Genomic DNA, 21918 nt, shown 5'->3' with positions numbered 1-21918 from the left:
TTACCCACTGATGTAGTCAATCCACCACAGGTCAGACAGGATTTTCCCTTCATGAAGCTATGCTGGTTGTCTCAAATCATGTCCCTGTACTCGATGTGCCTTAGCAGAGCTTCTAGGAGGATCTATTCCCTGATCTTCCCAGCATGGAGGTGAGGCTGACAGGGTGGGAATTCCCAGAATTGTCCTCTCTTCCCTTCTGAAAGGGAATGGCTTCTCACTGTCAGAGGGCAGGGTTAGATCAGATATTAGGAAAAGATTCTTCCCTATGAGGATGGACAGGCCCTGGCACCAGGGTGCCCAGAGCAGCTGTGGCTGCCCCTGGATCCCTGGCAGTGTCCAGGGCCAGGCTGGACATTGGGGCTTGGAGCAGCCTGGGACAGTGGAAGGTGTCCCTGCCATGGCAGGGCTGGCACTGGATGGGCTTTAAGGTCCTCCCAACCCAAACCATTCCATGACTGTGATACTACTTGGAAAGAAAGTGTTCCCACTGGACCTCTGTCCTGACCAGCAAAATTTGGGTAATTTTCGGAAAAAAGTGTTGTTTAATTACTTTAAAGTGACTCCTGAGAGGAAGGTAAGGGAGTGTGTGCTGTTTGTGTGTGTTAGCTTAGTGAATCAGGCATGGTTTGCAAGTTGAGTTGTTTTGTACCTCTGTCCATGTACTTCGCAAGTACTCTGAAAGAATTTTTAAAATGCAGTCTTATACATTTTTACAAAGTAAATGTCATTTTTTCTAGATGTAGACAAAAATACTGTGAAAAATAGTACTCAGTCTACAAAAAGGAGCTCTACTGGTGAAGATGAAATTCCTAGGAAAAAAGCAAAGAAAAACAAGAAACACAAAAGCAAGAAGAAGAAGAAAAAGAAGAAGAAAAGGAAGAAAGAGAAAAAGCATAAAAAGCAACCAAAGGAATCCAAGTTGAGTGCACGTCCCGGAGAACCTGCAGACGTGCAGCCGGCTCCTCACTTGATGCCAGAGCAGTCCAGCTCCCAACTGAATGTACAGCATGGAGTGTTTGCAGATGCAAACCTGGCTGGCCATGTGCAGCCAGAACTGTGCTCTAAACCAACTGAGGGGCTTGATAATCAAGCTTTAGGACTTGTTTCTCATTCAGTGACTGATTCTCAGCAATCTGCAGAAAATCTTGGAAGTGGGGAGGGGACTTTGTGTGCAACAAATCCTCCATTTAATTTAGAAAGCATCCAGTCTAATATCCCAGAAAATACTAGTATAGCTCAAACTAGAATTTGCACTAGCGAAGAACAAATTCAACAGTCCCATGAAAATATTTATCCTGTAGCTATTAATGCCAGTGTTGTTGATACTGGAAATTATACTTGGTCCAGCATCCCAACTGGAATTGTCAGTAAATCAGAGATTCAGAAAGATTCAGTAGAAGCACTGAGAGGTTCAGAAGTTACTCTGAAATCTCAAGGCACTGGGGAAGTAAAAGCTTTGGATGCAGCTCTTGAGCTGGAGACCATGGAGGTGTTGACTTACTCTGAAGCATCTCTGCAGTCTGTGTCTCAGAGGGGAGCACAGGACACGGAAACAGCTTCAGAATCCATGTCCTTGGCTGGTGGTGTGACAACAATTCCTACACCTGCGAATTGGGCACATCCCAGTGCTGTGACTGTAGCTCATGTGGCTGTGGCTGGGCAAGAAGTGAAAATTCCAGAAACAACTGAAAAATCTCTGCATATGGGCAATGTGACAAGTGTGGAGAGCTCTTTGGAACTGGGGGGTGTGAGCAGAACTTTGGAGCCAGCCCTGCAGCCGTCAGCTATATCTGGGAGTTTAAACGCGCCGCAGGGCAGCCCTGTGGAGAGTTCAGGGGTCCTGAAAGCAGGGGTACCTTTGCAACATCCTTTGACAATATCTGCAGCCACCCCTGTGACCCATGTTGAAATAAAAAGTGCCAAAACACCCCCAGCACCAGGAGCTGTTACAGAAATAAAGGATATGGAACCAGCTATGGGAAATGTGAAAGCTTTGGAAACAGCCATGGAACCTGTGGGTGTTATAGCAAAAGATGTTAGAGCAGCTCATGAAAGTCTGCAAGGCAAAAATGTGGAAGGTACCACAGGTCCTGCAACAGCACTGGGTGCATCAGGAACGTTTGTACAACATGGAGTCTTGACAGAAGCTAGGAGTGTGGACAGAGCCCAGGGATCTGTGCTTCCAGCAGGATTGACAGGTGTGAATGTGGTTGCAGAGGCAAAAGGATTAAGAGCAACTTCAGAACCCGCAGAGGTTGTACAGACCTTCGTTCCCCGAACAGCTCCAGAAGTCCAGATGGCAGAGGGTTTTAGAAGTCCGCAAGCAAAAGATTCAGAAGGTACTTTGTTGCTCAGAGAATCAAGACCTGAGGGTGAATCACACATGAGAGGTTTGGCATCTGCCCTGTCTTTGCAGAAGGAAAACACACAAGGTCCAGGAGGAGTTCTGAGACCAGTGGCTGTGGTGGAAGCAAAAACTTCTACAACAGCTTCAATGTCCTTACAAGTGGAAGGTGTGAAAGCTTCAGAAGAAGCTCTGCATTGTGGGACTGTTGCAAGTCCAGTACTTCTTGCCTTAGAAAGGACTCCTGAACCTGTGGTTGCACATGAAAACGTGGAACCAGTTAGAGAGGCTGAGGCATTGGCAGGGGTGATGCCATGGCAAACCACAGTAGAGAGAGAACCTCTCCGTTCAAGCCAGACAGAGAGTTCCATCATTTCACAGTCGCAGGTCATGACACACACGAGAACCTCACAAACTGAGGTGCTGAGGGAGAGAAAGGATTCAGAATGCGCTCCAGAAGCAGAGATAAGGAGCAGAGAAGCAATCCTAGAACCTGTGCAAACTTCAGAAACCAGTTCAAAATCTGTTCAGGAACAAATAGTAGGTGATTCAGCAGCAGTATTGGAGTCTTTGCCCAGAGTGGAAGAAAACAGTATGGCATCAGGAGTATTGACAGAATTGACAGATGTGCAAACTCAGGGATCTGCTGTAGAACATGGAATTGCAGCAGGGAGGATCGGCACACAAGGAAATGAGCCCTCAGAAATGGAGAAAGCAAAATATCTGGAGCCAGCATCGGAAGCTGGAGGAGTGAGGTGGTTGGAGAGCATGAAAGAGTCTGCAACAGTAGAGGCGAAAGGTTCTGGAGCAGGTAAAGAGCTTGAGGTACCCATGAGTGATGCTTCAGCAGCTGTTCCAGAATACTTGCACACTGAAAAGCAAGAAGAGCTTCAAGTAGTTCTAGAAGCAAAACCTGCTGCAGAATGGAAGAGTTCAGAAGAGGCTCCAGAAATCTTGGGTGCTTCTGAAACAAAATCTTCTGAACCAGTACCAAAATCAGGGGATATGAAAGGCCTGGAAACAACACTGGAAGAACATGAAGTGGCAGCCGAGGTACAATATGTAGAAGGAGTGCAGAGTCAGCAGGTGGAGGATATGCTCATTGAGAAGGAAGATGTGGAGCAGACTCAAATATCTGAGCCTATAGTAGCAGAAACAGATTTTAGTTCTTCACATGCAGCAGAGGAAAAAGGTTCAGCAGAGACTCCTGTAGCAGAAACACAAGATTTGGAAACAGCTCCTCAGACTGATGTAGAGCTGAAAGATGCAGAAGCAGCTGTAGGGTTGGGGGCAGAGACAAAAGATTTGGAAGCAGCTCCAGTACCTGACACTGATGCAGAAACAGGTCCAGAACTTATAGAGGAAGGCCAGTTGGAAGACACTCCAGAGGCTGAGGATATCAAAGAAGCAACTCCAGAAGAGGACTCAGAGAAAAGAGACTCAGAAACATCTGATGTGCAACCTGATGTGGCAGCACGAATGAAGGAGACTCTCATGAGGCTTGAGAATGTTATTGAAAAAAGTAGTCATAGAACCAGTGAGAAAAAACATGATTCAAAGAAACAGAAAAGGAGCCGTTCCAAGTCACAGTCCAGGTCTAGGAAGCGGAAGAAAAAATCAAGGTCACGTTCTACTTCCAGGCGTTTGACCTCTAAAAGAGCACGTTCTAGGAGCAGAAACTATTCAGTTTCCAGAAAAAAGCATTCCAAATCTAGGTCCCGATCTGTGGAGAAGAGAGAGAGAAGAATGTCTTCCCGGCGGTCCAGGCGCAGACGTTCCAGGTCATCTGACCGTTACAGGTCTAAATCCAGATCTGCAGAAAAGCGATTGTCCAGACGGAGACGTTCCAGGTCGTCTGACCACTACAGGTCTAAATCCAGGTCTGTGGAGAAGCGATTGTCCTCCCGAAGGTCCAGACGCAGACGTTCCAGGTCGTCTGACCGCTACAGATCCAAGTCCAGGTCAGTGGAGAAGCGACTGTCCTCCCGAAGGTCCGGGCGCAGACGTTCCAGGTCTTCTGACCGCTACAGGTCTAAGTCACGGTCAGTGGAGAAGCGATTATCCTCCCGAAGGTCCGGGCGCAGACGTTCCAGGTCTTCTGACCGCTACAGATCCAAGTCTAGGTCAGTGGAGAAGCGACTGTCCTCCCGAAGGTCCGGGCGCAGACGTTCCAGGTCTTCTGACCGCTACAGATCCAAGTCCAGGTCAGTGGAGAAGCGACTGTCCTCCCGAAGGTCCGGGCGCAGACGTTCCAGGTCTTCTGACCGCTACAGATCTAAGTCACGGTCAGTTGAAAAGAGGTTGTCCTCCTGGCGATCCCGACGCAGACATTCCAGGTCCTCTGACCGTTCAAAATCTAGATCCAGGTCTTCAGAAAAGGGAGGAGGCAAAGAATACTCCTGGAGGTTCAGACATCGGTCTGGTTCCTCTGATCGTTCAAAATCCAGGTCAAGATCTGTTGAGAAAAGAGGTCGGAAGGCATCTGTACGGAGGTCCAAACGTCAGCGCTCAAAGTCCTCAGATCGCTACAAGTCTCGATCCAGGTCAGTAGAAAAAAGAGATCGGAAGCAATCATCACGGAAGTCTAAACGTCAGCGCTCCAAGTCCTCTGACCGTTACAAGTCTAGATCCAAATCAGTGGAAAAAAAGAAGGATTCCTCACGAAAATCCAAGCGTCGACGCTCAAAATCTTCTGAACGTTACAAGTCTAGGTCTAGGTCTGTTGAAAAAAAGCGCAAGGAGTCTTCAAAAAAATCCAAACGGAAACGTTCCAAGTCCTCTGACAGTGTTAAGTCAAGGTCCAAATCTGTAGAAAAAAAAGATAAGTTATCCTCAGCGAAGTCCAGTAGCAAGCATGTGGAGTCTTCTGAACTTCAGGAGTCAGCCAAAGATCTTGATAAAGATGTTCCTCAATCTTCTGGAAGTGAAGGTAAATCCTCTAATGGTCCCACATCAGTAGCTTTGTCTGATGAAGGAGTAAATGGCCCAGTGCTGCCGCCATCATTTGGAAGTGGATTTTCCAAAACTTCGGAGAGCCTTGAGGAAAGCTCTTCATCTGTTGAAAAAACAGCCGATCTGCAGCATTCTGCAGCATCTGAATTTGATAGCTCCAAAACCCCAGATGACCAGGAATTGAAATCCACATCTGTGGAAAAACCACAGGATTCAGAGCTGTCTATGACATCTGAAAATGGATCAACTGAAAAAGCAGCAGCTCCGGAGTCTTCACTGCTACCTGAACTTCCATACTCCACATCCAAGTCCAGATCCTCATCTGTTGAAAAAAGGGGAGATCTAGAAACTTCTTCCATAGCAGAATTCCATCTCTCTGCATCCCGTGAAGATGAGTCCAGAACTGCACCTCTCAGAGAAGTAGAAGGTCCAGAGCTTCCTCCAACACTTAAAAGAGACACGCAAGTTCAGTCGTCTTCTCTCCTGTCTGAAGCTGGGCTCTCCAACTTGTCTGATGGTCACGAATCACGGCATATCCCTGGTGAACACACAGAGCTTTCACAGGTTCTGCAAGTACCTGAACGTGAGTCTTCCCACCTGGCTGACAGCCCTGGAGCAGTGGAAGCTCAGAGGCCTTTCCTGCCACCTGAAATGATCTGCCCTGTGATCCCTGATGGCTGTGAGTCGGGCCAGATGCAGGAGCCTTCTCTGGCTTCTGACAGTGGACATTTCATGTCTTCTGATGGACGTGGATCAGGATCCAGCTTTGCTGCACCAATAGAGGAGCTTCCATTGTCTGTAGGCGAGTCCTTTAAGTCACCACATGGAAATGAACAAAGATTTTTATCTGTCGAAAAAGTCAAAGCACCAGATGTTTCCCTCACATCTGTGTGTGGTTCTGTTGAGGTGTCTGCCAACCTTGTTTCAGTGTCTTCTTTTGAAGTTCACGAGTCCAGATCATCTGTTGACAAAGGTTTAGATGGTCCAACACTTCCACAAGTCCTTGAGGTTGACTGCTCCAGATCTTCGGAAATGCATGAGTCGAGATACCTAACTGGAAAAATAGATGGTGCAGGATCTTTGGTGATGTCTAAAAGTGGGATTCCCATATGCCACGATGGCCACAAAGCAAAGTACAATTCCTTTGAGCAAACAGAGAGTGCAGAACTGTCAGTGGCATCTGAGCTCCGGTGTTCCATCTTTCCTGAAGGCTATAAATTGACATCTGCTGCAGTTGAAAAAGTGGAGATCCAGAAGCCTGCTCTCTCACTGGAAAGTGGGTTCTCCGTGTCTGCTGATGGTTGTGAATCGGTCGGCACACCTGAAAAACTACAGCCCCCAGTGACTGCTGTGACATCGGAAGGTGGGATTCTGCTGTTGCCCGACAGTCACGAACTGAGACCCGTTCCTGTGGAAAAAGAGGTGCTGAATTCATCTGAAGTGAAACACCTTGCATCCCCTGATGGCTACAAGCTGAGATCTGCCTACAGTGAAGAAATACAGGTGAACCTGGAAAGCAGGTGTTCTCTTGCCTCCGATGGTCATGAGTTGGCATCCACCTGTTTTGAAAGAATTGAGGAGCCTTCTCAAGTGTCTGAAAATGAGTACACGATAGGGCTTGATGGCCCGGAGTTGGCATCGACCCCTGCTGAAAAAGCAGAGCTGCGGAAGCTTTATCAGATGCCTGAAGAAAGATGTCTGGAGTCCATTGACAGCCAGGAGCTGCGATCACCCTCTGCTGAAAACACACAGGTGCAACAGCCTGCTCCCGTGTCTGAAAATGAGTATGCCGTGTCCTGGGTGGGCCAGGAGTTGAGGTCCAGCTCTCCTGAGAAGGCAGAGGTGCAGGAGGAGGCTGTGGTTCCTGACAGTGCTGTGTCTTCTAAAGATCACAGGTTGCCATCTTTCTTGGCTGAAAAAGCAGAAGTGCAGGAGTGTTCTCTGCTACCTGAAAATGAATATGGTGAGTCTTCTGAGGGCCAGGAGGTGACGGCCAGCCCTGCTGAGAAGGAGGTGCAGGAGCCTTCTCTGATACCTGGCAGTGAATATTCTATCTTCTGTCAAGGCCAAGTACAGCAGTCTGGCCTCGCTGAAAGCACAGCAGAGCAGGAGCCAGTGCTGGTCCCAGACAACCAATATGCTGCATCTCCTGAGGGGCAGGAGCTGCTCTGTGCTTACACTGAAAAACCAGAGGTGCAGGAGTGTTCTTTGCTGTCTGAAAACGAGTATGATGCATCCCCCGAAAGGCATAATTTGAGATCCAGTCCTGTTGAAAAAGAAGAATTGGAGGAACCTTCTGAAGCCTCTGAAAGTGAAAGTTCCGTATCCACCGATAGCCAGGAGGTGCAGTCTGCTGTTGCTGGAAAAACAGAGGTGCAGGAGTTGTCCTTGTCTGAAGGTGAATGTCCCATGACCCCTGAAGGTCAGGAGCTGCAGTCCAGCCCTGCTGAAAGAGTAATAGCCAAGGAACCTTCTCTGACATCTGAACATGCGATGTCACCTGAAGAGTATGAGTCAAGATTGGCACATGCTGAGAAAACAGAGGGTGTGGATTCTGCTTTGACAGCTGAACGTGACCATCTCTTTTTTGAGAGCCAGGAGGTGAGTTTCACCTCTCTCCAGAAAGCAGATGTGCGGGACCATTCTCCAACACCTGAAAGGGAACATGGAGCATCCCCTGATGGGCAGGAGTTGAGATTCACCAGTGCTGGAAAAGTAGACGGTCTTGAACCTTTGACACTGAACGATAGAGCCTCCATGTCCCCTGATGACAATGACTTGAAATCCATTCCTGTTGAAAAAATGGATCATGCAATGCCTGAAGGTGGGCGCTCGGTGTCTCCTGATAACTACAGTGTGAGGTCGGGCCCTGGTGAAGAAACGGGGGATCTGGAGCCCTCTGTGAGATCTGAGCGTAGATACTCCACATCCTCCTATCAGGAAGGTCACGAGCTGAAGTCTCCCATGGAGGAAGAGGGTCTGGAGTCCTCTGTGACTTCTGAACGTAGACGATCTGTGTCCCCTGAGGGTCATGACCAGAAATCTACTGTAGATGAAGAAATGGATGATCTGGAGAGGCGTTCCACTTCCCCTGATGAGCACGAGTCAAGATCTAGCATTGGTGAAGAAGCAGAGGATCTGGAGCAGCCTTTGACAACAGAACGTAGGTGCTCTGAGTCCTCTGATGAGCACGAGTCAAGGTCAACTACAGGAGAAGAGGCAGAGGACGCAGAAGGCTCCTTGCCAGCTGGAAGAAGAGACTCCGTATCCTCAGATGACCGTGAGTCAAGGTCTGCTGCTGGGGAAGATGCAGAAGATGGGGAGCCCTCCTTGACTGCTGAACGTAGACACTCCACATCTTCTGATGACCATGAGTCAAGGTCTACAGCTGATGAAGAAGCAGAGGATTTGACAGCTGAACATCGCTCTGTGTCTCCTGATGGACGTGAGTCAAGGTCAACCGTTGGCGAGGAAGCAGAGGACCAGGAGCTCTCTCTGACAGCTGAGCGTAGACACTCCACATCTTCAGATGAACACGAGTCAAGGTCTACTGCTGGTGAAGATGCAGAGGATGTGGAACCCTCCTCTGCAGCTGAACAAAGAGATTCCACTTCATCAGATGAGCAAGAGTCAAGGTCTACTGCTGGTGAAGAAGCTGAGGATGTGGAACCTCTGACAGCCGAACACAGACGTTCTGCATCCCCTGATGGTGCTGAATCGAGGTCTACCACTGGTGAAGAAGAAGGAGAGGATGCAGAGCCCTCGTTGACAGCTGAACAAAGAGAGTCCACATCATCAGATGAGCATGAGTCAGAGTCTTCCAGTGGTGAAGAGGAGGGAGAAGATGCGGAGCCCTCTTTGGCAGATGAAGAAAAGCAGGATTCCATGCCTCTTGAGCAGTCAGAGGAACAGGACTCTTCCTTTGTCCCTGAAAGCAGACGTTCTGAGTCTTCCGAACGTGAAAAATCCAGATCCAAATCTGTTGATAAAGCTTCTGACAAAGAGTCTCCGCAGAGATCTGTAAGCAGACACTCGAAGTCTCCTGCTCGCCAGAAGAGCCGATCCACCTCTGTAGAAAAAACAGCAGACAAAGAGTCCGTGCGGAGGTACAGACGGAGACGCTCCAGGTCCACGGCTCGCCAGAGGAGCCAGTCAACATCTGTAGAAAAAACAGCAGACAAAGAGTCCGTGCGGAGGTCCCGGCGGAGACGCTCCAGGTCCGCAGCTCGCCAGAGGAGTCAGTCCAAGTCCGTGGAGAAAACAGCAGACAAAGAGTCATCACGCAGGTCCAGAAGCCGACGCTCCAGGTCCTCCCAGCGCAGGTCCAAGAGATACGATACAGACTCGCGCTCCAGACGGAATCGCTCCAGGTCAGCAACACGGAGAAGGGCGTCAAGATCTCGGTCCAGCTCGTTGTCGCGTTCCAGGCACAGGAGGAGGAGCAGGTCAAGGTCGGCATCACGAAGGCGGCGCTCCTTGTCGAGAGACAGGCGCAAGAGGTCTCAGAGAAACAGATCAAGGTCTACTGACAGGAGAAGGAGAAGATCCGACTCGAGAGACCGTAGGATATCGCTCCGATTGCGGAGCAGGAGTCGGACCCCTCTTCGCCAGAGGCGGTCGCGGTCCAGGGGAAGGAGACGGAGCTCCAGCAGGTCCCCGATCCGACTGCGGCGCTCGCGGTCCTCGGGGAGAAGGCGCTACAGCAGATCCCCCGACCGGCGCAGGTCCAGGTCCTCGGAGTTCTCCAGCAGATCACCCAAACGTCTTACAGACCTGGGTAAGTGACTGCTTTATTTACAGTGGTTCTGTGGTGAGGTGGTCGTGGGTGGATTTGCGTAGTCTGATTTTAGCTCTGCAGCGTTCATAAGGAGTTTCTTGGAAGTCAGTCTGTGCATTAGTTTTAGGCAGTGACTTCCAGTAGGAACTTTTATGTTGGAACAGAGTCAATGCTGAGCATTTGAATGAAAACCTCTTTAGAGCCAGTTTTACCTTGGTTCTAGAGCTTTTGTACAAAAGTAGCGTGTTTCAGTCTTGAGAACACTCTGCATGGTAATAGGGAAGGCCAAGTACTTGTATGTGAGAAAATTTAGAATTTCTACTTCTCCTGAGAACAAAGGTCATTCAGGTGCCAGTTGGAGAGTCCAAGCTCTGTTGTCAGCTGTTCCCAGTACTCTGTCTTGCCTCTTTCCCGTGGTAAGAACTTGAAGAAAAGAGACTTATTTCTGAAAATAGTCCCAGACTCAACAGATCAGAAAATAAAGTCTTATGAGCTGCATCTTTTCTCTGTGCTTGGAGGAAGAGAGGCTGTGTTGTTTCCTTGGGAAAGAAGGTTTGACTTGGGAGCTGAGCTTTTTGCACAGTGTGTGAGGAAACCTGTGGTAGACTTAAGGTTCTGAACCTTGCAGTCCTGCCTAAGAGTTACCATGGAAGCCTTCCAGTTAGGGAGTTATTTGCAAACTGGCAGAAGGCTTAATTAATTTTCATTTCCTATTTCTATGTTAAGGCTGTCCTTTTCTCCTTATTAAAGCAAAATCTGTTTTAGTGACAGTTTTGCATCTGACTGTATTTTAAGCAAGAGCACATTTTACTCAGCTTGTTTTTCTGTTTGGTGGTTGTCAGTAGCTTTTGGGCTATGGCTGGGGAGATGGGATTTCCTCCAGAGCTTTCAGAGCTTTTCAGAGATAGTTAATGAGGAAACTCTGGACTTCATGCTGTGTAGGAAGGACTCAGTATTGCCAAAACTGGAATGAATCAGTGAAGTAAGAGACATCCGAACTTGAGGGGTTGGGGGATGTTGGATGCTGTCACTGGGACTGCTGTGCTTTGGGCTACATTTGCCTTCCACACAGACCAGGCCTAAAGTCTGGAGCCACTCAGTACCATTTTAGTTATTTTCACAGAACGTAAAAAATGCACAGTGCAGGTAGAATCTTGTTTAGTTTAGTTTGCCAGAAATGTTTCTTTATTATTAAAACAAGACTATAAAAACAATAACTTTTCTTTTAAAAAATGAATCTTTTTAGACAAGGCCCAGCTACTTGAAATCGCCAAAGCTAACGCAGCCGCCATGTGTGCAAAGTCTGGCGTGCCCTTACCCCCGAGCCTGATGCCTCTGCTGTCCCAGAAGAAGGATGACAAAGCCAACCAGAAGTCCTCAAGGGACACCTTGAAGGAGCTCACTGAGGTGAGGGAGAGCAGCAGCATCAGACCTGACAGTGCCCACACTGTGGGAGGCTGTCACTGCATGCTCGTGTCACCTGGGAGCTGCCTTGTGTGCAGAATCCCAGGATCCCTGAGGCTGGAAAAGCCCTCCCAGCCCAGCCAGGCCCAGCTGTGCCCCATGCCCACCTTGTCCCCAGCCCAGAGCACTGAGTGCCACCTCCAGCCCTTCCTTGGAGGATGGGCACTCCAAACCCCCCTGGGCAGCCCCTTCCAAAGCCTGACCTCCCTTTTGAGCCCTTATTCTTAACACAGTTTTTTTTTAAGTCATCAGAACTGGCATTTTTAATTCTGTGGAAATGCATGAAATCCAATTATTTTGCTTTTTCTTATTTTAAGTTTTGATTCTGCTCTAATTTTGCACAAATAGGTAGTTCTCCCCGCAGTCCTGCCAGTGAAATCCAAAGCTTTCACTCCTGATTTTTGTTCTGGTGTTGTTAGTTACGGAATTCCAGGTTTGAGTTGGAAGGGACTTGAAAGCTCAACCTGTCCCACCCCCTTCCATGTGCAGGAACACCTTCCACTGTCCCAGGTTGCTCCAAGCCCTGTCCAGCCTGGCCTTGGACTTCCCTCAGAATGGAGAAAATCTGGAATAGAAAAGTGCCTTCATTTTTTTTTTAAATTGCATTGTCGGTGTGACAGTTCTGGAATTGTGTTTATAGAAATAATCTGAGATGAAGCAGTGTCCAAGTGCTGAGAAATAATCTGCAGTTGTGCCTGGGCTGGAGGAGCAGGAGTACTGGATAAGAGCTGAGCTGGTGCAGATGCCCTGTGCTGATATCCTGGATGGTTTTTCACATAACCTGACCAAGATCCAGCATAGCTTGTGCTGATCTGGAGGCCCCAAACCTGCCCCTCCTTTCCCTTTCTGACTTAGGCAATCTGTTGGATGATGTTTCTGTTCTTTTGACTGGAAACTGGCCATAGAAGCAGTGCAGGTGGTAGGAAATCAGTAAAGACATTTCAACCATAAAATTTTGGCCTCTCAAGAAAGTCTTCTTGTCTTTGTCCTTTTCTTCCTCTCTTTTCTTTTTCCCCCTGTGGAGGCTCCTCCCAGTTTGACTGTGGTATCCCCATAACACCTCTGTGTTTTACATTTAATTCTGTTGCATAGCTGGCCACCACCACAGTACTCCAGAAGAATCTGAGATCTTCTGGAACCTTCACTTCTGACAAGGTCCCTGCACTACCAGAGAACTGAGTCAGTAACCAAGAAGTGCTTGGCAGAGCCATGGTAGTGTTGGATAATTTGTGTAGAATATCCAAAGTACATCTATTGCTGCTGTTGCTAAAAGATTTTCCACCTCCTGGTTTAGTAAAGAAAACGACTTTTTTTTGATAAAAATATTCTTTGTGAGTTTGGATTGAAAGTTCAGGTTTACTCAGAGCTGACATTTTTCTCTGTTGTATTTTTCAGAAATGCAAGAAGATTGCTCAGAGCACTGATGATGTGATAGTGAACAAGCCTCATGTTTCTGATGAAGAGGAGGAAGAACGTCCCTTCTATAACCATCCTTTTAAACTGAGTGAACCCAAACCCATTTTCTTCAACTTAAGTGTGAGTGCTACTTTAATTTCCAATGCTTTAAATCCTGGTTCTTTTTAAATAATGCAAGTAGTTCTACAGAAGTTTATCAGGGTTTATAATCTTGGTGAAATTTGGAGTTTTATCAATTTAAAGAAACCCTCCCAATTCTATCAAGATTAAATTGATAATCTTGGTGAAATTGTGAGTGTTTCTTTAAATGCATCTGGGAAGCAAATGCTTTGAAGCATGGATTAGAATTTGTTTGAGTTTTGTTGGGGTTTGGGGTTTTTTGAGGTGGTGGGTGGGTTTTTTTAAATTTTATTTTTGGGGGTGGCATTGTGCCTATGATCGTCTGTTCTGATTTTGCAGGGTATAAAGCACTAAAAAAGCTTTAATATGCTCAGCAAAAATAGAAATAACATTCCTGTTTTTGTATAAATATGTATAGCTTGTGGTGTACACAAAATAGGCAGTAATGCACATTTACATAAGGTGCAGGTAGAAATGGATTTAGATTTTATATTGTATTGTTAGAAAAGGCTACAGTGGATCTCAAGAAACCTTGGAATTCTTGCAGGCTCTGAGGAGGAATATTCTATAGTGGTTATGGGCTGCTCTGCCTCTTGGACAGGTTTTTGACCCTTTCAGTTTTGTTCTTTCTCTCTCCTACTCTTAAAACCAGTCCCATCCATATTCTTAGGGGTTTATCCAATATTATCCAATGCTGCCTGCTGTGTGTGCTGCTGGGAAGGGAACCTGGCAGGGATTTCTGCAGGTTTTTAATGTATTAACAACACCAGGCACAACAAGGCCATAGACATTGTCTGCTCAGAGGCTCAGGCTGCTGCTAAAAATAGCCCAGAATTAGAAACCCAAATGCTGAGAGCTGCTTTCTCTCTGCTCATGTGGAGCTTTTGATCACAGGCAATGTTTTGCCACCCAGGATTTTACCTTGGAGCTTTCCATACAAAATAACCTGTGTGGCAGGTGGAGATTGTTCTCGTGATGGTGTTAGTTGGGAGAGGGGGGGTCAGGGATTTTAGGTTGCTGAGGTTGGTTTAAGGGATTTTTCATCTTCTCTTACAGTGCAATTTGTAGGCCACTTGTGCCAAAATGATTAATTATAAAGGCTTATTACTCTGCAGTAAGAAGGATGAGTGTTCTGTGAAAACCAAATCCCAGGTGTTTGCAACAAAACCACCTCGTGACTCTTGTGTGTTTTCAAGTCTTAATTTTTTCTCATTTTATCTCTTTCAGACTCCCAGCATAAAACCAGCACCACCACCCCAACCAAAAAATCAGGTCAGCCTGTCCAAGGAATTCCCTGTTTCCTCTGGGTCTCAGCATAGGAAGAAGGAGGCAGACAGTGTGTATGGAGAGTGGGTTCCCGTGGACAAAAACGGCAAAGACGACGGCAAGGATGATGTTTTCCCCAAGCCAGCCATTGAGGTAAGGAAGGCAAGGAAAGCATATCATATAAGAAAACCAAAACCATCCCCTGGGCAGTCTGGTACCAAATTGCAGTCTGGGAAAAAACCCAAAAAGGCACTTAAAAGGTAGTGCCTAACATGCACTAAGTTAAGGAGCTGAGCTCTGCAAATTGGGGATGCTCATGTGGGCAGTGGTGGAAACAGTCTGTACCCATCTTGCTTCTGGCAACTGGTGACTTCTTGGTCTCAACAGAACTTAAACTGTAGCTAGAAGATGAAAAAAACTTCCTTGTTCAGTTTCCTGCAGAGGTTAATTAATAATACCTTGAGATTTGCACAATAATGTACATAGTGCTAATTACAATTGTCCCACCAGTCTTAGAAAAAGAACATCCCATGGCAATGTAATCCATTAAAAATTGTAAGTAGTTGCTAAAACTTTCACTTCCTCTGGATGTATTGATTTTTTAGTTTTGCAGTCACATTTTCTCCCATGGCTGTCTTGCACGTGGCCTTCCAAAGGAGAATCTAATTGTATGGATAATAAACTAAAAAAACCAAAGCGAGTGTTTTTCCCCTTGAAATTTCTTCCAAAGAACATTTTTGGGGGGGGGGGGGGGGGGGGGAGGGAGGGGGATGTGGGTGTAATTAAGTAAATTAAATATTTAAGAGAGGTGTTAATATTTTTGGGTTGACGTTACCTCAGTGCACCTGAAGCCTTGTTCTCACACCTTCCAAAGCCAAACCCCAGAGCCTTCCCATCAATTTCTGCCAAAGCCATCTCGGCACTTGGTGTGTTTTGTTTCTCAAGACCTTTCTGATGTTCTACAGGCACAGAAGGAATTTTCTTCTGGGTCTTTTACAGCACCAAAAGCACAGAGAATATTAATTATATATATAGCATTTTCATGGAATCCCTCAGAATTTGATGGTTGGGCACCTTGTTCCCTCAGTGCAGGTGGGAGCTGCACTTCGGGCTCTCCTGCTCCAGGGAGACACTGAGATGTTTGTGTAGAATGTCATTCCCAGTTTCATTGCAGTAAATATATTTAACATAACTTCCTTTCCTTCCTGTTGTGTGTACCTTTATGAATGTAACTATGTTGTCTGTTTTTATATTTTGTAAATAAATATTTTTATTTGCCTTTACCTTAACTTGGTTTGTGTTAAGGGTGATTTCAGGGGCGTTAGCTCCCAGCAGGCTGTACCATCCCCTGGGGTTTGGGAAGTGCAGGTACAGATTGCTGTGTGTTTCTCCAGGGAGCCTTGACAGGTAACACAGTGCTTCTCTGCTTAATTCTTTCAGTGTTCAGGAGGACTCTGTGGTGGAAATGGCTCCCTTGGAGCAACATGAGGCAGATCAGCTCCTTTGCTGGGGGTGTAGAGAGCTGGGGGTGCTTGGAACTTTAGGAAGTTTCACCTAGAATTGACCTCCCTTCATTGTTGCTGATTTTGCAATACTGTGACAGTTCTGCTGCAGGTCTTGACATCAAACCCCACACAATTGGTTTTATTGCTGTGTTTTAATTCACATATTAGTTATGGACTTAGTCTGAAACAACCCTGCTAATACCTGACAGCTTGTTTTAATAAAACCTGGTGCCTTACAGTAGTTGTGTGTGGTAGTAGGAGGTGGAGGGAAAGGTCTGGAGTGATCTGAAGGCTCAGCATGTCTGTAGCAGGCAGAGACCTCCGAGGAAGAAGTATTTGGAAGTGTAGAGTGGCAGGGTTGGATTATCCCAGGTGACTCGTGCAGAGATGCTGTTGGGATCTGAGGGTGCGGTAAATGCATCTCTAGAGTGTGTAAAACACCTGCTTTTTGTTGCCAGCCACGTCCTGCTTGCTTCAGTATTTGTGATTTGTGGGGACAAGTCTGAGAAAGGGGGATCAGCCAGGAGGGCTCTGGGAGAGAACAGCACCTCACTTGCAACTGTTTTCCTGACTCAGTAATAACAACAACTTCTCACACTTCAAGCAGAGATCTATTTTTTTTTCAAGATCCAAAGCTGCCATCGAGTGTCTTGACATAACACAGAGCCCTGATGGTCTCCAAAATGGAGAAGTGTTTGGGAGTTAACTCAGCAGGGAATATTGCTAGGCCCCAGTCCGGTAAAGCACTGATAGACCTGTTTGGCATGGCAGTGGTCCCCTGTGGTTTCATGGACTGCTTCCATGCCTTTGTGTATTGCTGGATTGAAACTTTTGGTGAGTAGAAGAACTTCTATTTATCTCCTGGACCTGTTTCACAAACAGAAAATTAAAGAACTATTTAAAGTATGTGAGAGAAATTTAAAAACTCTGCCAGTGTACATTTTAAACAGGCATTTTTACGTCCATGCTGTTGTGTGAGGGGATTGTTAGGTGATATTTTAATTCTTCTTGTGCCTTTTTTATGTTCTTTGTGACAAGAAAGAAGCACTGAAGTCAGTCCATAGGCACCTGGGCTTGTGGGATTTTAGCTCTGTCTTGGTCAGTGCCAGATATTCCAGCAATGATCTTCCCAACAGAAACACCTTTTGTCCTAAGTACCAGCAAAAAACCTCACATCTTAAAATCAGATTTTATAGAGCACAAAAGCAATTCCTGTGTTTGGTGCCATTGTAGATATTCACATCTGTCTCTTCCTTTCAGTATTTACTAAATTCTTGACCAGGTTCCTGGGACTCTGGGTTGTGGTTTAACAATGTTTGTTTTGTTCAGCTGAGTCAGTTTTAAAGAAGTTTCAGTTTCTCCTGCTGGCCCTTTAGTACAAAATGGGTGAGAGGCTGAGGTTGAGATAGTGACAACAAAAGAGGCAAAGCTTTTACCAAGCAAATGAAAATGAAGTTCACATTAACCCATCACCTTGATGTGCATGTTCCAGCTGCTGTTCTGATCATTGGGTTTCTTCTGTGCCTCAAACAGTCCCAGCCCTTCCAGCTTCTGTCACATGTCCAGAAATTCCATTTGTCTTTGCACACTCTTCCCCTTCTGCTTTCCAGTGAGAATGATCCATAAAATGCATGTCCTTTGAGGAGCAGGGCACAAGGATTTTATAAAACAGCTGCACACCAGCCAGAATTTGTTATATTTTTACAGCCCCAGATGTTGTGGATTTCTGTCCCGATGGCTTTGCCCAGAGTGAAGGTTTGCAGGGAGCTCCTTCGTGAATTCCATGTTTTCACCAAGTCACTCTGCAACATCGTTTCAGATTTATTTTTCTTTATATTTTGTTGTGGTTCAGCAGCACAGATGTAGATAATTCTTTCCAAAGCAGTGGATTCTGTGAGCTCACAGCCTGGTTTTACAGAATCCCTGAGGCTGGAAAAGCCCTCCCAGCCCAGCCAGGCCCAGCTGTGCCCCGTGCCCACCTTGTCCCCAGCCCAGAGCACTGAGTGCCACCTCCAGCCCTTCCTGGGACACCTCCAGGGATGGGCACTCCAAACCTCCCTGGGCAGCTCTTCCCAAGGCCTGAGCTCCCTTTCCATGGGGAAATTCCTGCTGCTGTCCACCCTGAGCCTGCCCTGTCCCAGCCTGAGGCCGTTCCCTCTCCTCCTGTCCCTGTTCCCTGGCAGCAGAGCCCGACCCCCCCGGCTGCCCCCTCCTGTCAGGGACTTGTGCAGAGCCACAAGGTCCCCCCTGAGCCTCCTCTGCTCCAGCCTGAGCCCCTTTCCCAGCTCCCTCAGCCGCTCCTGGGGCTCCAGCCCCTTCCCAGCTCCCTTCCCTCCTGGTTGAGTCTGAAGATGGAAATTTGAAACACTGAAGTCAAGATTGTGGAATGCATCTGATTCATGCTGGAATTATTTTTATGCAGACAAGTTTTGGTGTGACTTAATAGCAGAGTGCTGATGTGAACAACTCTGGATGAATTTTTAGTTAAATTGCATTTAATTCTGTTGGTTAAGAAGATCTCCTTGAACAGTAAAATGCTTCTCTGTTTATTGCACACCAGAATTTTTTGTGACAAATAGTTCTTAGAAGACTAATGATTGGATGTTTTGGGTGTACAGATGATTTTAAATTACCAGGGCATCATAGTTTAAATTCAGATTTGTCTTTGTTCAGGAAAGCCCATCTTGTGTGGATTTAAGTAGTCCCAGGATTTTCATCACATTGCCTATTTCTTTGCCAAACGAACTATTCACTGTGTAACCCCAGTTGGTAGCGTTGATTCTCCTGCAGCTTTTTCCAGCTCAAGTGGACATTGTTGTGCTCTGCTGTGTTTTCACAAGTGCTCTTTTTCCTCCTAGTGCGTGGACATAACCACAGCCATGAACGACAGAGCAGTGGCCCAGAAAAGGCTCAATGAGAACTCCTTTGACCTGGAGGCCATGTGCATGTTGAACCGGGCACAGGAGCAGGTGAGGGGGGCTTTCAGCAGCATTTTGGGGGACTTGAAGAAAATCAGTGTTTTCCTTTCATGGCAGCTGGTTTTTCTCACCTGTTGAAGTTTGAAAACCCAGTTATGGGTCCGTGTTTTGAAGTTCTGCCTTGGTTTTGCACTTCCTAACTCTGAGTTTTCCTGAGCTTCTTCATGTATTCCATGTTTTTGCCCAAGTCACTCCAAAACATAATTCCAAATTAATTTTTCTTGAAGTTGTACTGTAGTTCAGCAGCACAGATGTAGATAATTCTTTCCAAAACAATGGATTCAACAGTTTTGGGGATGAGGAAACCATGAACTCGCTGGAGTTGGAGCTCAGGCTTCAGGGTGACCATTTAGATGCTCAGATTTTGGGAGCACCTGCTTTCATCTGAGTGTCAGTGAACACACCAAATATCAACAACATGATGTGAAAATTACTGAGAGACGACAGAGAATTGCAAAGGAAAGTGTGGAGATGCTTGTGTTGGTCTTACACTGGGTTTTGCTGTTGCAGATCGACGCCTGGGCTCAGTCCAACTCCATCCCAGGGCAGTTCACGGGGAGCACCGGAGCGCAGATCCTGTCCTCGGACGAGCTCACCAACAGCGGGCCCCAGGCGTGGATCCGAAAGGTAGAAGTGACACAGACACTCCTGTCTCAGCACCACACTTCACAGAGCAGTCAAGGATTGCAAAATGCTGAACAAGTGCCTTACCCTGTGGCAGAGCATGTGCCCAGTGCAGCAGGCTGGGCTCAGTCCCTGTCTGTGCTGGGTCGAAGCCCTCGGTGTCACCGAGGCTGTGACGGTGCCCAGCGAGGTGTGCCCGGCGAGGCACAGCCTGCCACTGACAGGACATGGCTGGTGCTGCTGTGCTGGCAGTGGCAGATCCTTCACTGCCTCACTGGCACCGGGACACATCAGGCAAGCTTTGATCCCGCTGCTGTTGAAGTCAGCATTTTTTGGCATCGGCTTCAGCGAACCAAGTCCCAAACTGCCCTTGTGTTTGCCTTGGTTCTCTCTGGTTGCTCCTTTGCCTCTCTCTGGATCACCAGGGTTTTCTGGGAGCCAGAGGTGTGGAGGGTTAAAGGAGGAATTGCAGTTAATAAGTCACTATCACCCTGCTATTATTTATATATAGTGCCGTAGTTCCCTCTTGCTGTGGGTTATCAGTGGCTGATTTGGGGTGTGGTGCGTCCTCCATCCGTGTGGTTTATACATTATAGTCAAGCTGCATCTTTGCCAGTGAACACTGTTCTGGTGCTCTGTCAGGAAGTAGAACTGAGGAGTTCAAGCAACATCCACCTTCCAGGCACAAGGAATAATGAGTTAATCTGGTCAGCCTTGCAGGTGATGCAGCTGAGTCTGTATCTGGTTGGGTTAGGACACTCTCCCAACTGGGAGGTCAGATTTGAGGCTTAGGTGGAATTCTCTATAAAAATTGGTGTCAGCTGAACACAAAAGTCTGGAATTATAATATCCTAAATTTTTGCCAGGTTTCACTACCTTGTTTTTCCACTTCATACCAAGCAGTGCAGAGAGCCAGGGAACACAGATTTGAGTCACTGGCCAGATGGGAATCTTTTGGGATCTTGTCAGTATTGATGCAGAATGTGCATGATAAAATCAGATTTTAACAATTATGAACAACTGAGATTGTAACAAAATGCTGCCTTTGGTGAAGACAATCCTTGTCCTTGGCAGAGGAATTTAGAACTGCAAAGCACAGGGATGTGTTGGTGAGGAAGGAGCTTTTCCACTGGGAGGCTTGGAAAGGAGATCAGCAGGGCTGTGAGGGGAGGGTTCTCCCTGTCTGCAGCACCTGCAGTGGGTTCCCAAGGCCGTGAAAAGGGAGCAGCTCTTTCCCAGACCTCCTCCCTGGGGTCTCCTGTGATGGCAGTGACAGGAGGGGCTGCTCACAGAAGTGAAGTGGAAAGGGCCAGGTGTGTTTTCCTGGTTTTCCAGCTTCACTCTGGGATCTGCTTTAAAACAACCCAACTAAACAAACCAAAACAGCAGCCAAAAAACTGAACACAAACCCAGCAAAATGCTCCATAGGGAGAAAATGGGAGAAGAGTGTGGTCTGTGCTTGTGGACACGACTGCTGTGAGGAGCAGAGCAATGCTGGAACATTTTGTTGGATCTGGGCATCAGTGAGCCAGCAGCAGCTCTCCTGCCCTTCCCAGGGCTGGGAACGTGCTGTGGTTGCAGTGCAGGCTCTGGGGTTGAGCACAGAGGAGGCTCCTGTGGGGAACAGGAGGAGTTGGTGGGTGAGGGAGGCGAGGACAAAGTCCTCTTCCTGCTCTGGCATTCCTCAGCTGCTCTCCTGCTCTGCCAGGCTCCCCCTCCGTGACAGCCCAGAGGGCCCAGAGCTGCTCAGGAGTGCCCTGGGGCTTCAGGAGTGCCAGGGCCTGGGAAAGCCTCAGCCACCTTCATGTGGAGTCCTCCTGTGGCTACAGGAGGATTTCACAGGAAGAAGTAGGGATGTGGTTCTGAATCCATGTTATCTTTCTCAGGGACAGGAATGCAAACCACCCATGAAATGCAAAGTACTGGTTGTGTGTTATTTGGGCACCTGAAGTTGTGTAACAATTGTCAGTTACTGAGTGTAGCACTGAGGAGTCAGGCTTGTGCTCCCTTTTTGGCCTAAAAATTGCATCTTAACATTAAAATAACCTTGTATTTTTCACTCGGGCCAGGAGTTGGACTTTGATCCCTGTGGGTCACTTCCAACTCAGGATATTCTGTGTTTCTGTGATTTTTATCTGCAAGTAGGGCTGTGGAGTTCCTTGGGGGATGTTGTGTCTGTGAATTAATGCACGTTTCTGGCTGAGGCTGTTTGCTGAAGGCATTTCCCTTGGGAATTTGCCATGAGAGGAGCTGTGACCATCCAGCAGAGACTGAGCCCGTGGCAGCCACTTAATTTGGCTCTGAGGAAATAAAGAATTCGAGCAAGCACAGACACTGGGTGTGACAGAGATCACCACAGCAGCAGGGAGGTGGAACAGGAGAGCTGAGTCAGGAGGGCAGGAAGAGGAAGGGACTTGGGGAATTTGTTGGCTGAGCTCTGTCTTCACTTTGCATTTCGTGGATTTGACCTTT

The 21918-nt window shown here is 47.3% G+C and overlaps 1 protein-coding gene across 2 annotated transcripts in view; it reads left to right on the top strand.

Moving 5' to 3' along the window:
• Positions 1 to 21918, top strand: part of SON (SON DNA and RNA binding protein) — a 35719-nt gene that overhangs the window by 5078 nt on the left and 8723 nt on the right. For both annotated transcript variants that reach the window (XM_048292061.1, XM_048292069.1), the window contains exons 3-8: positions 738 to 10073; positions 11320 to 11480; positions 12933 to 13073; positions 14301 to 14492; positions 18703 to 18813; positions 19333 to 19449. In XM_048292061.1, coding sequence (XP_048148018.1) covers positions 738 to 10073; positions 11320 to 11480; positions 12933 to 13073; positions 14301 to 14492; positions 18703 to 18813; positions 19333 to 19449 — 10058 coding nt within the window. The remainder of the gene's footprint in view (positions 1 to 737; positions 10074 to 11319; positions 11481 to 12932; positions 13074 to 14300; positions 14493 to 18702; positions 18814 to 19332; positions 19450 to 21918) is intronic.

This window comes from Corvus hawaiiensis, chromosome 2 (genome assembly GCF_020740725.1).
Source record: "Corvus hawaiiensis isolate bCorHaw1 chromosome 2, bCorHaw1.pri.cur, whole genome shotgun sequence".
Lineage (NCBI taxonomy): Eukaryota > Metazoa > Chordata > Aves > Passeriformes > Corvidae > Corvus > Corvus hawaiiensis.
The sequence above is the reverse complement of the archived record's forward strand: the minus strand, read 5'-3'. Positions and strand labels throughout refer to the sequence as shown.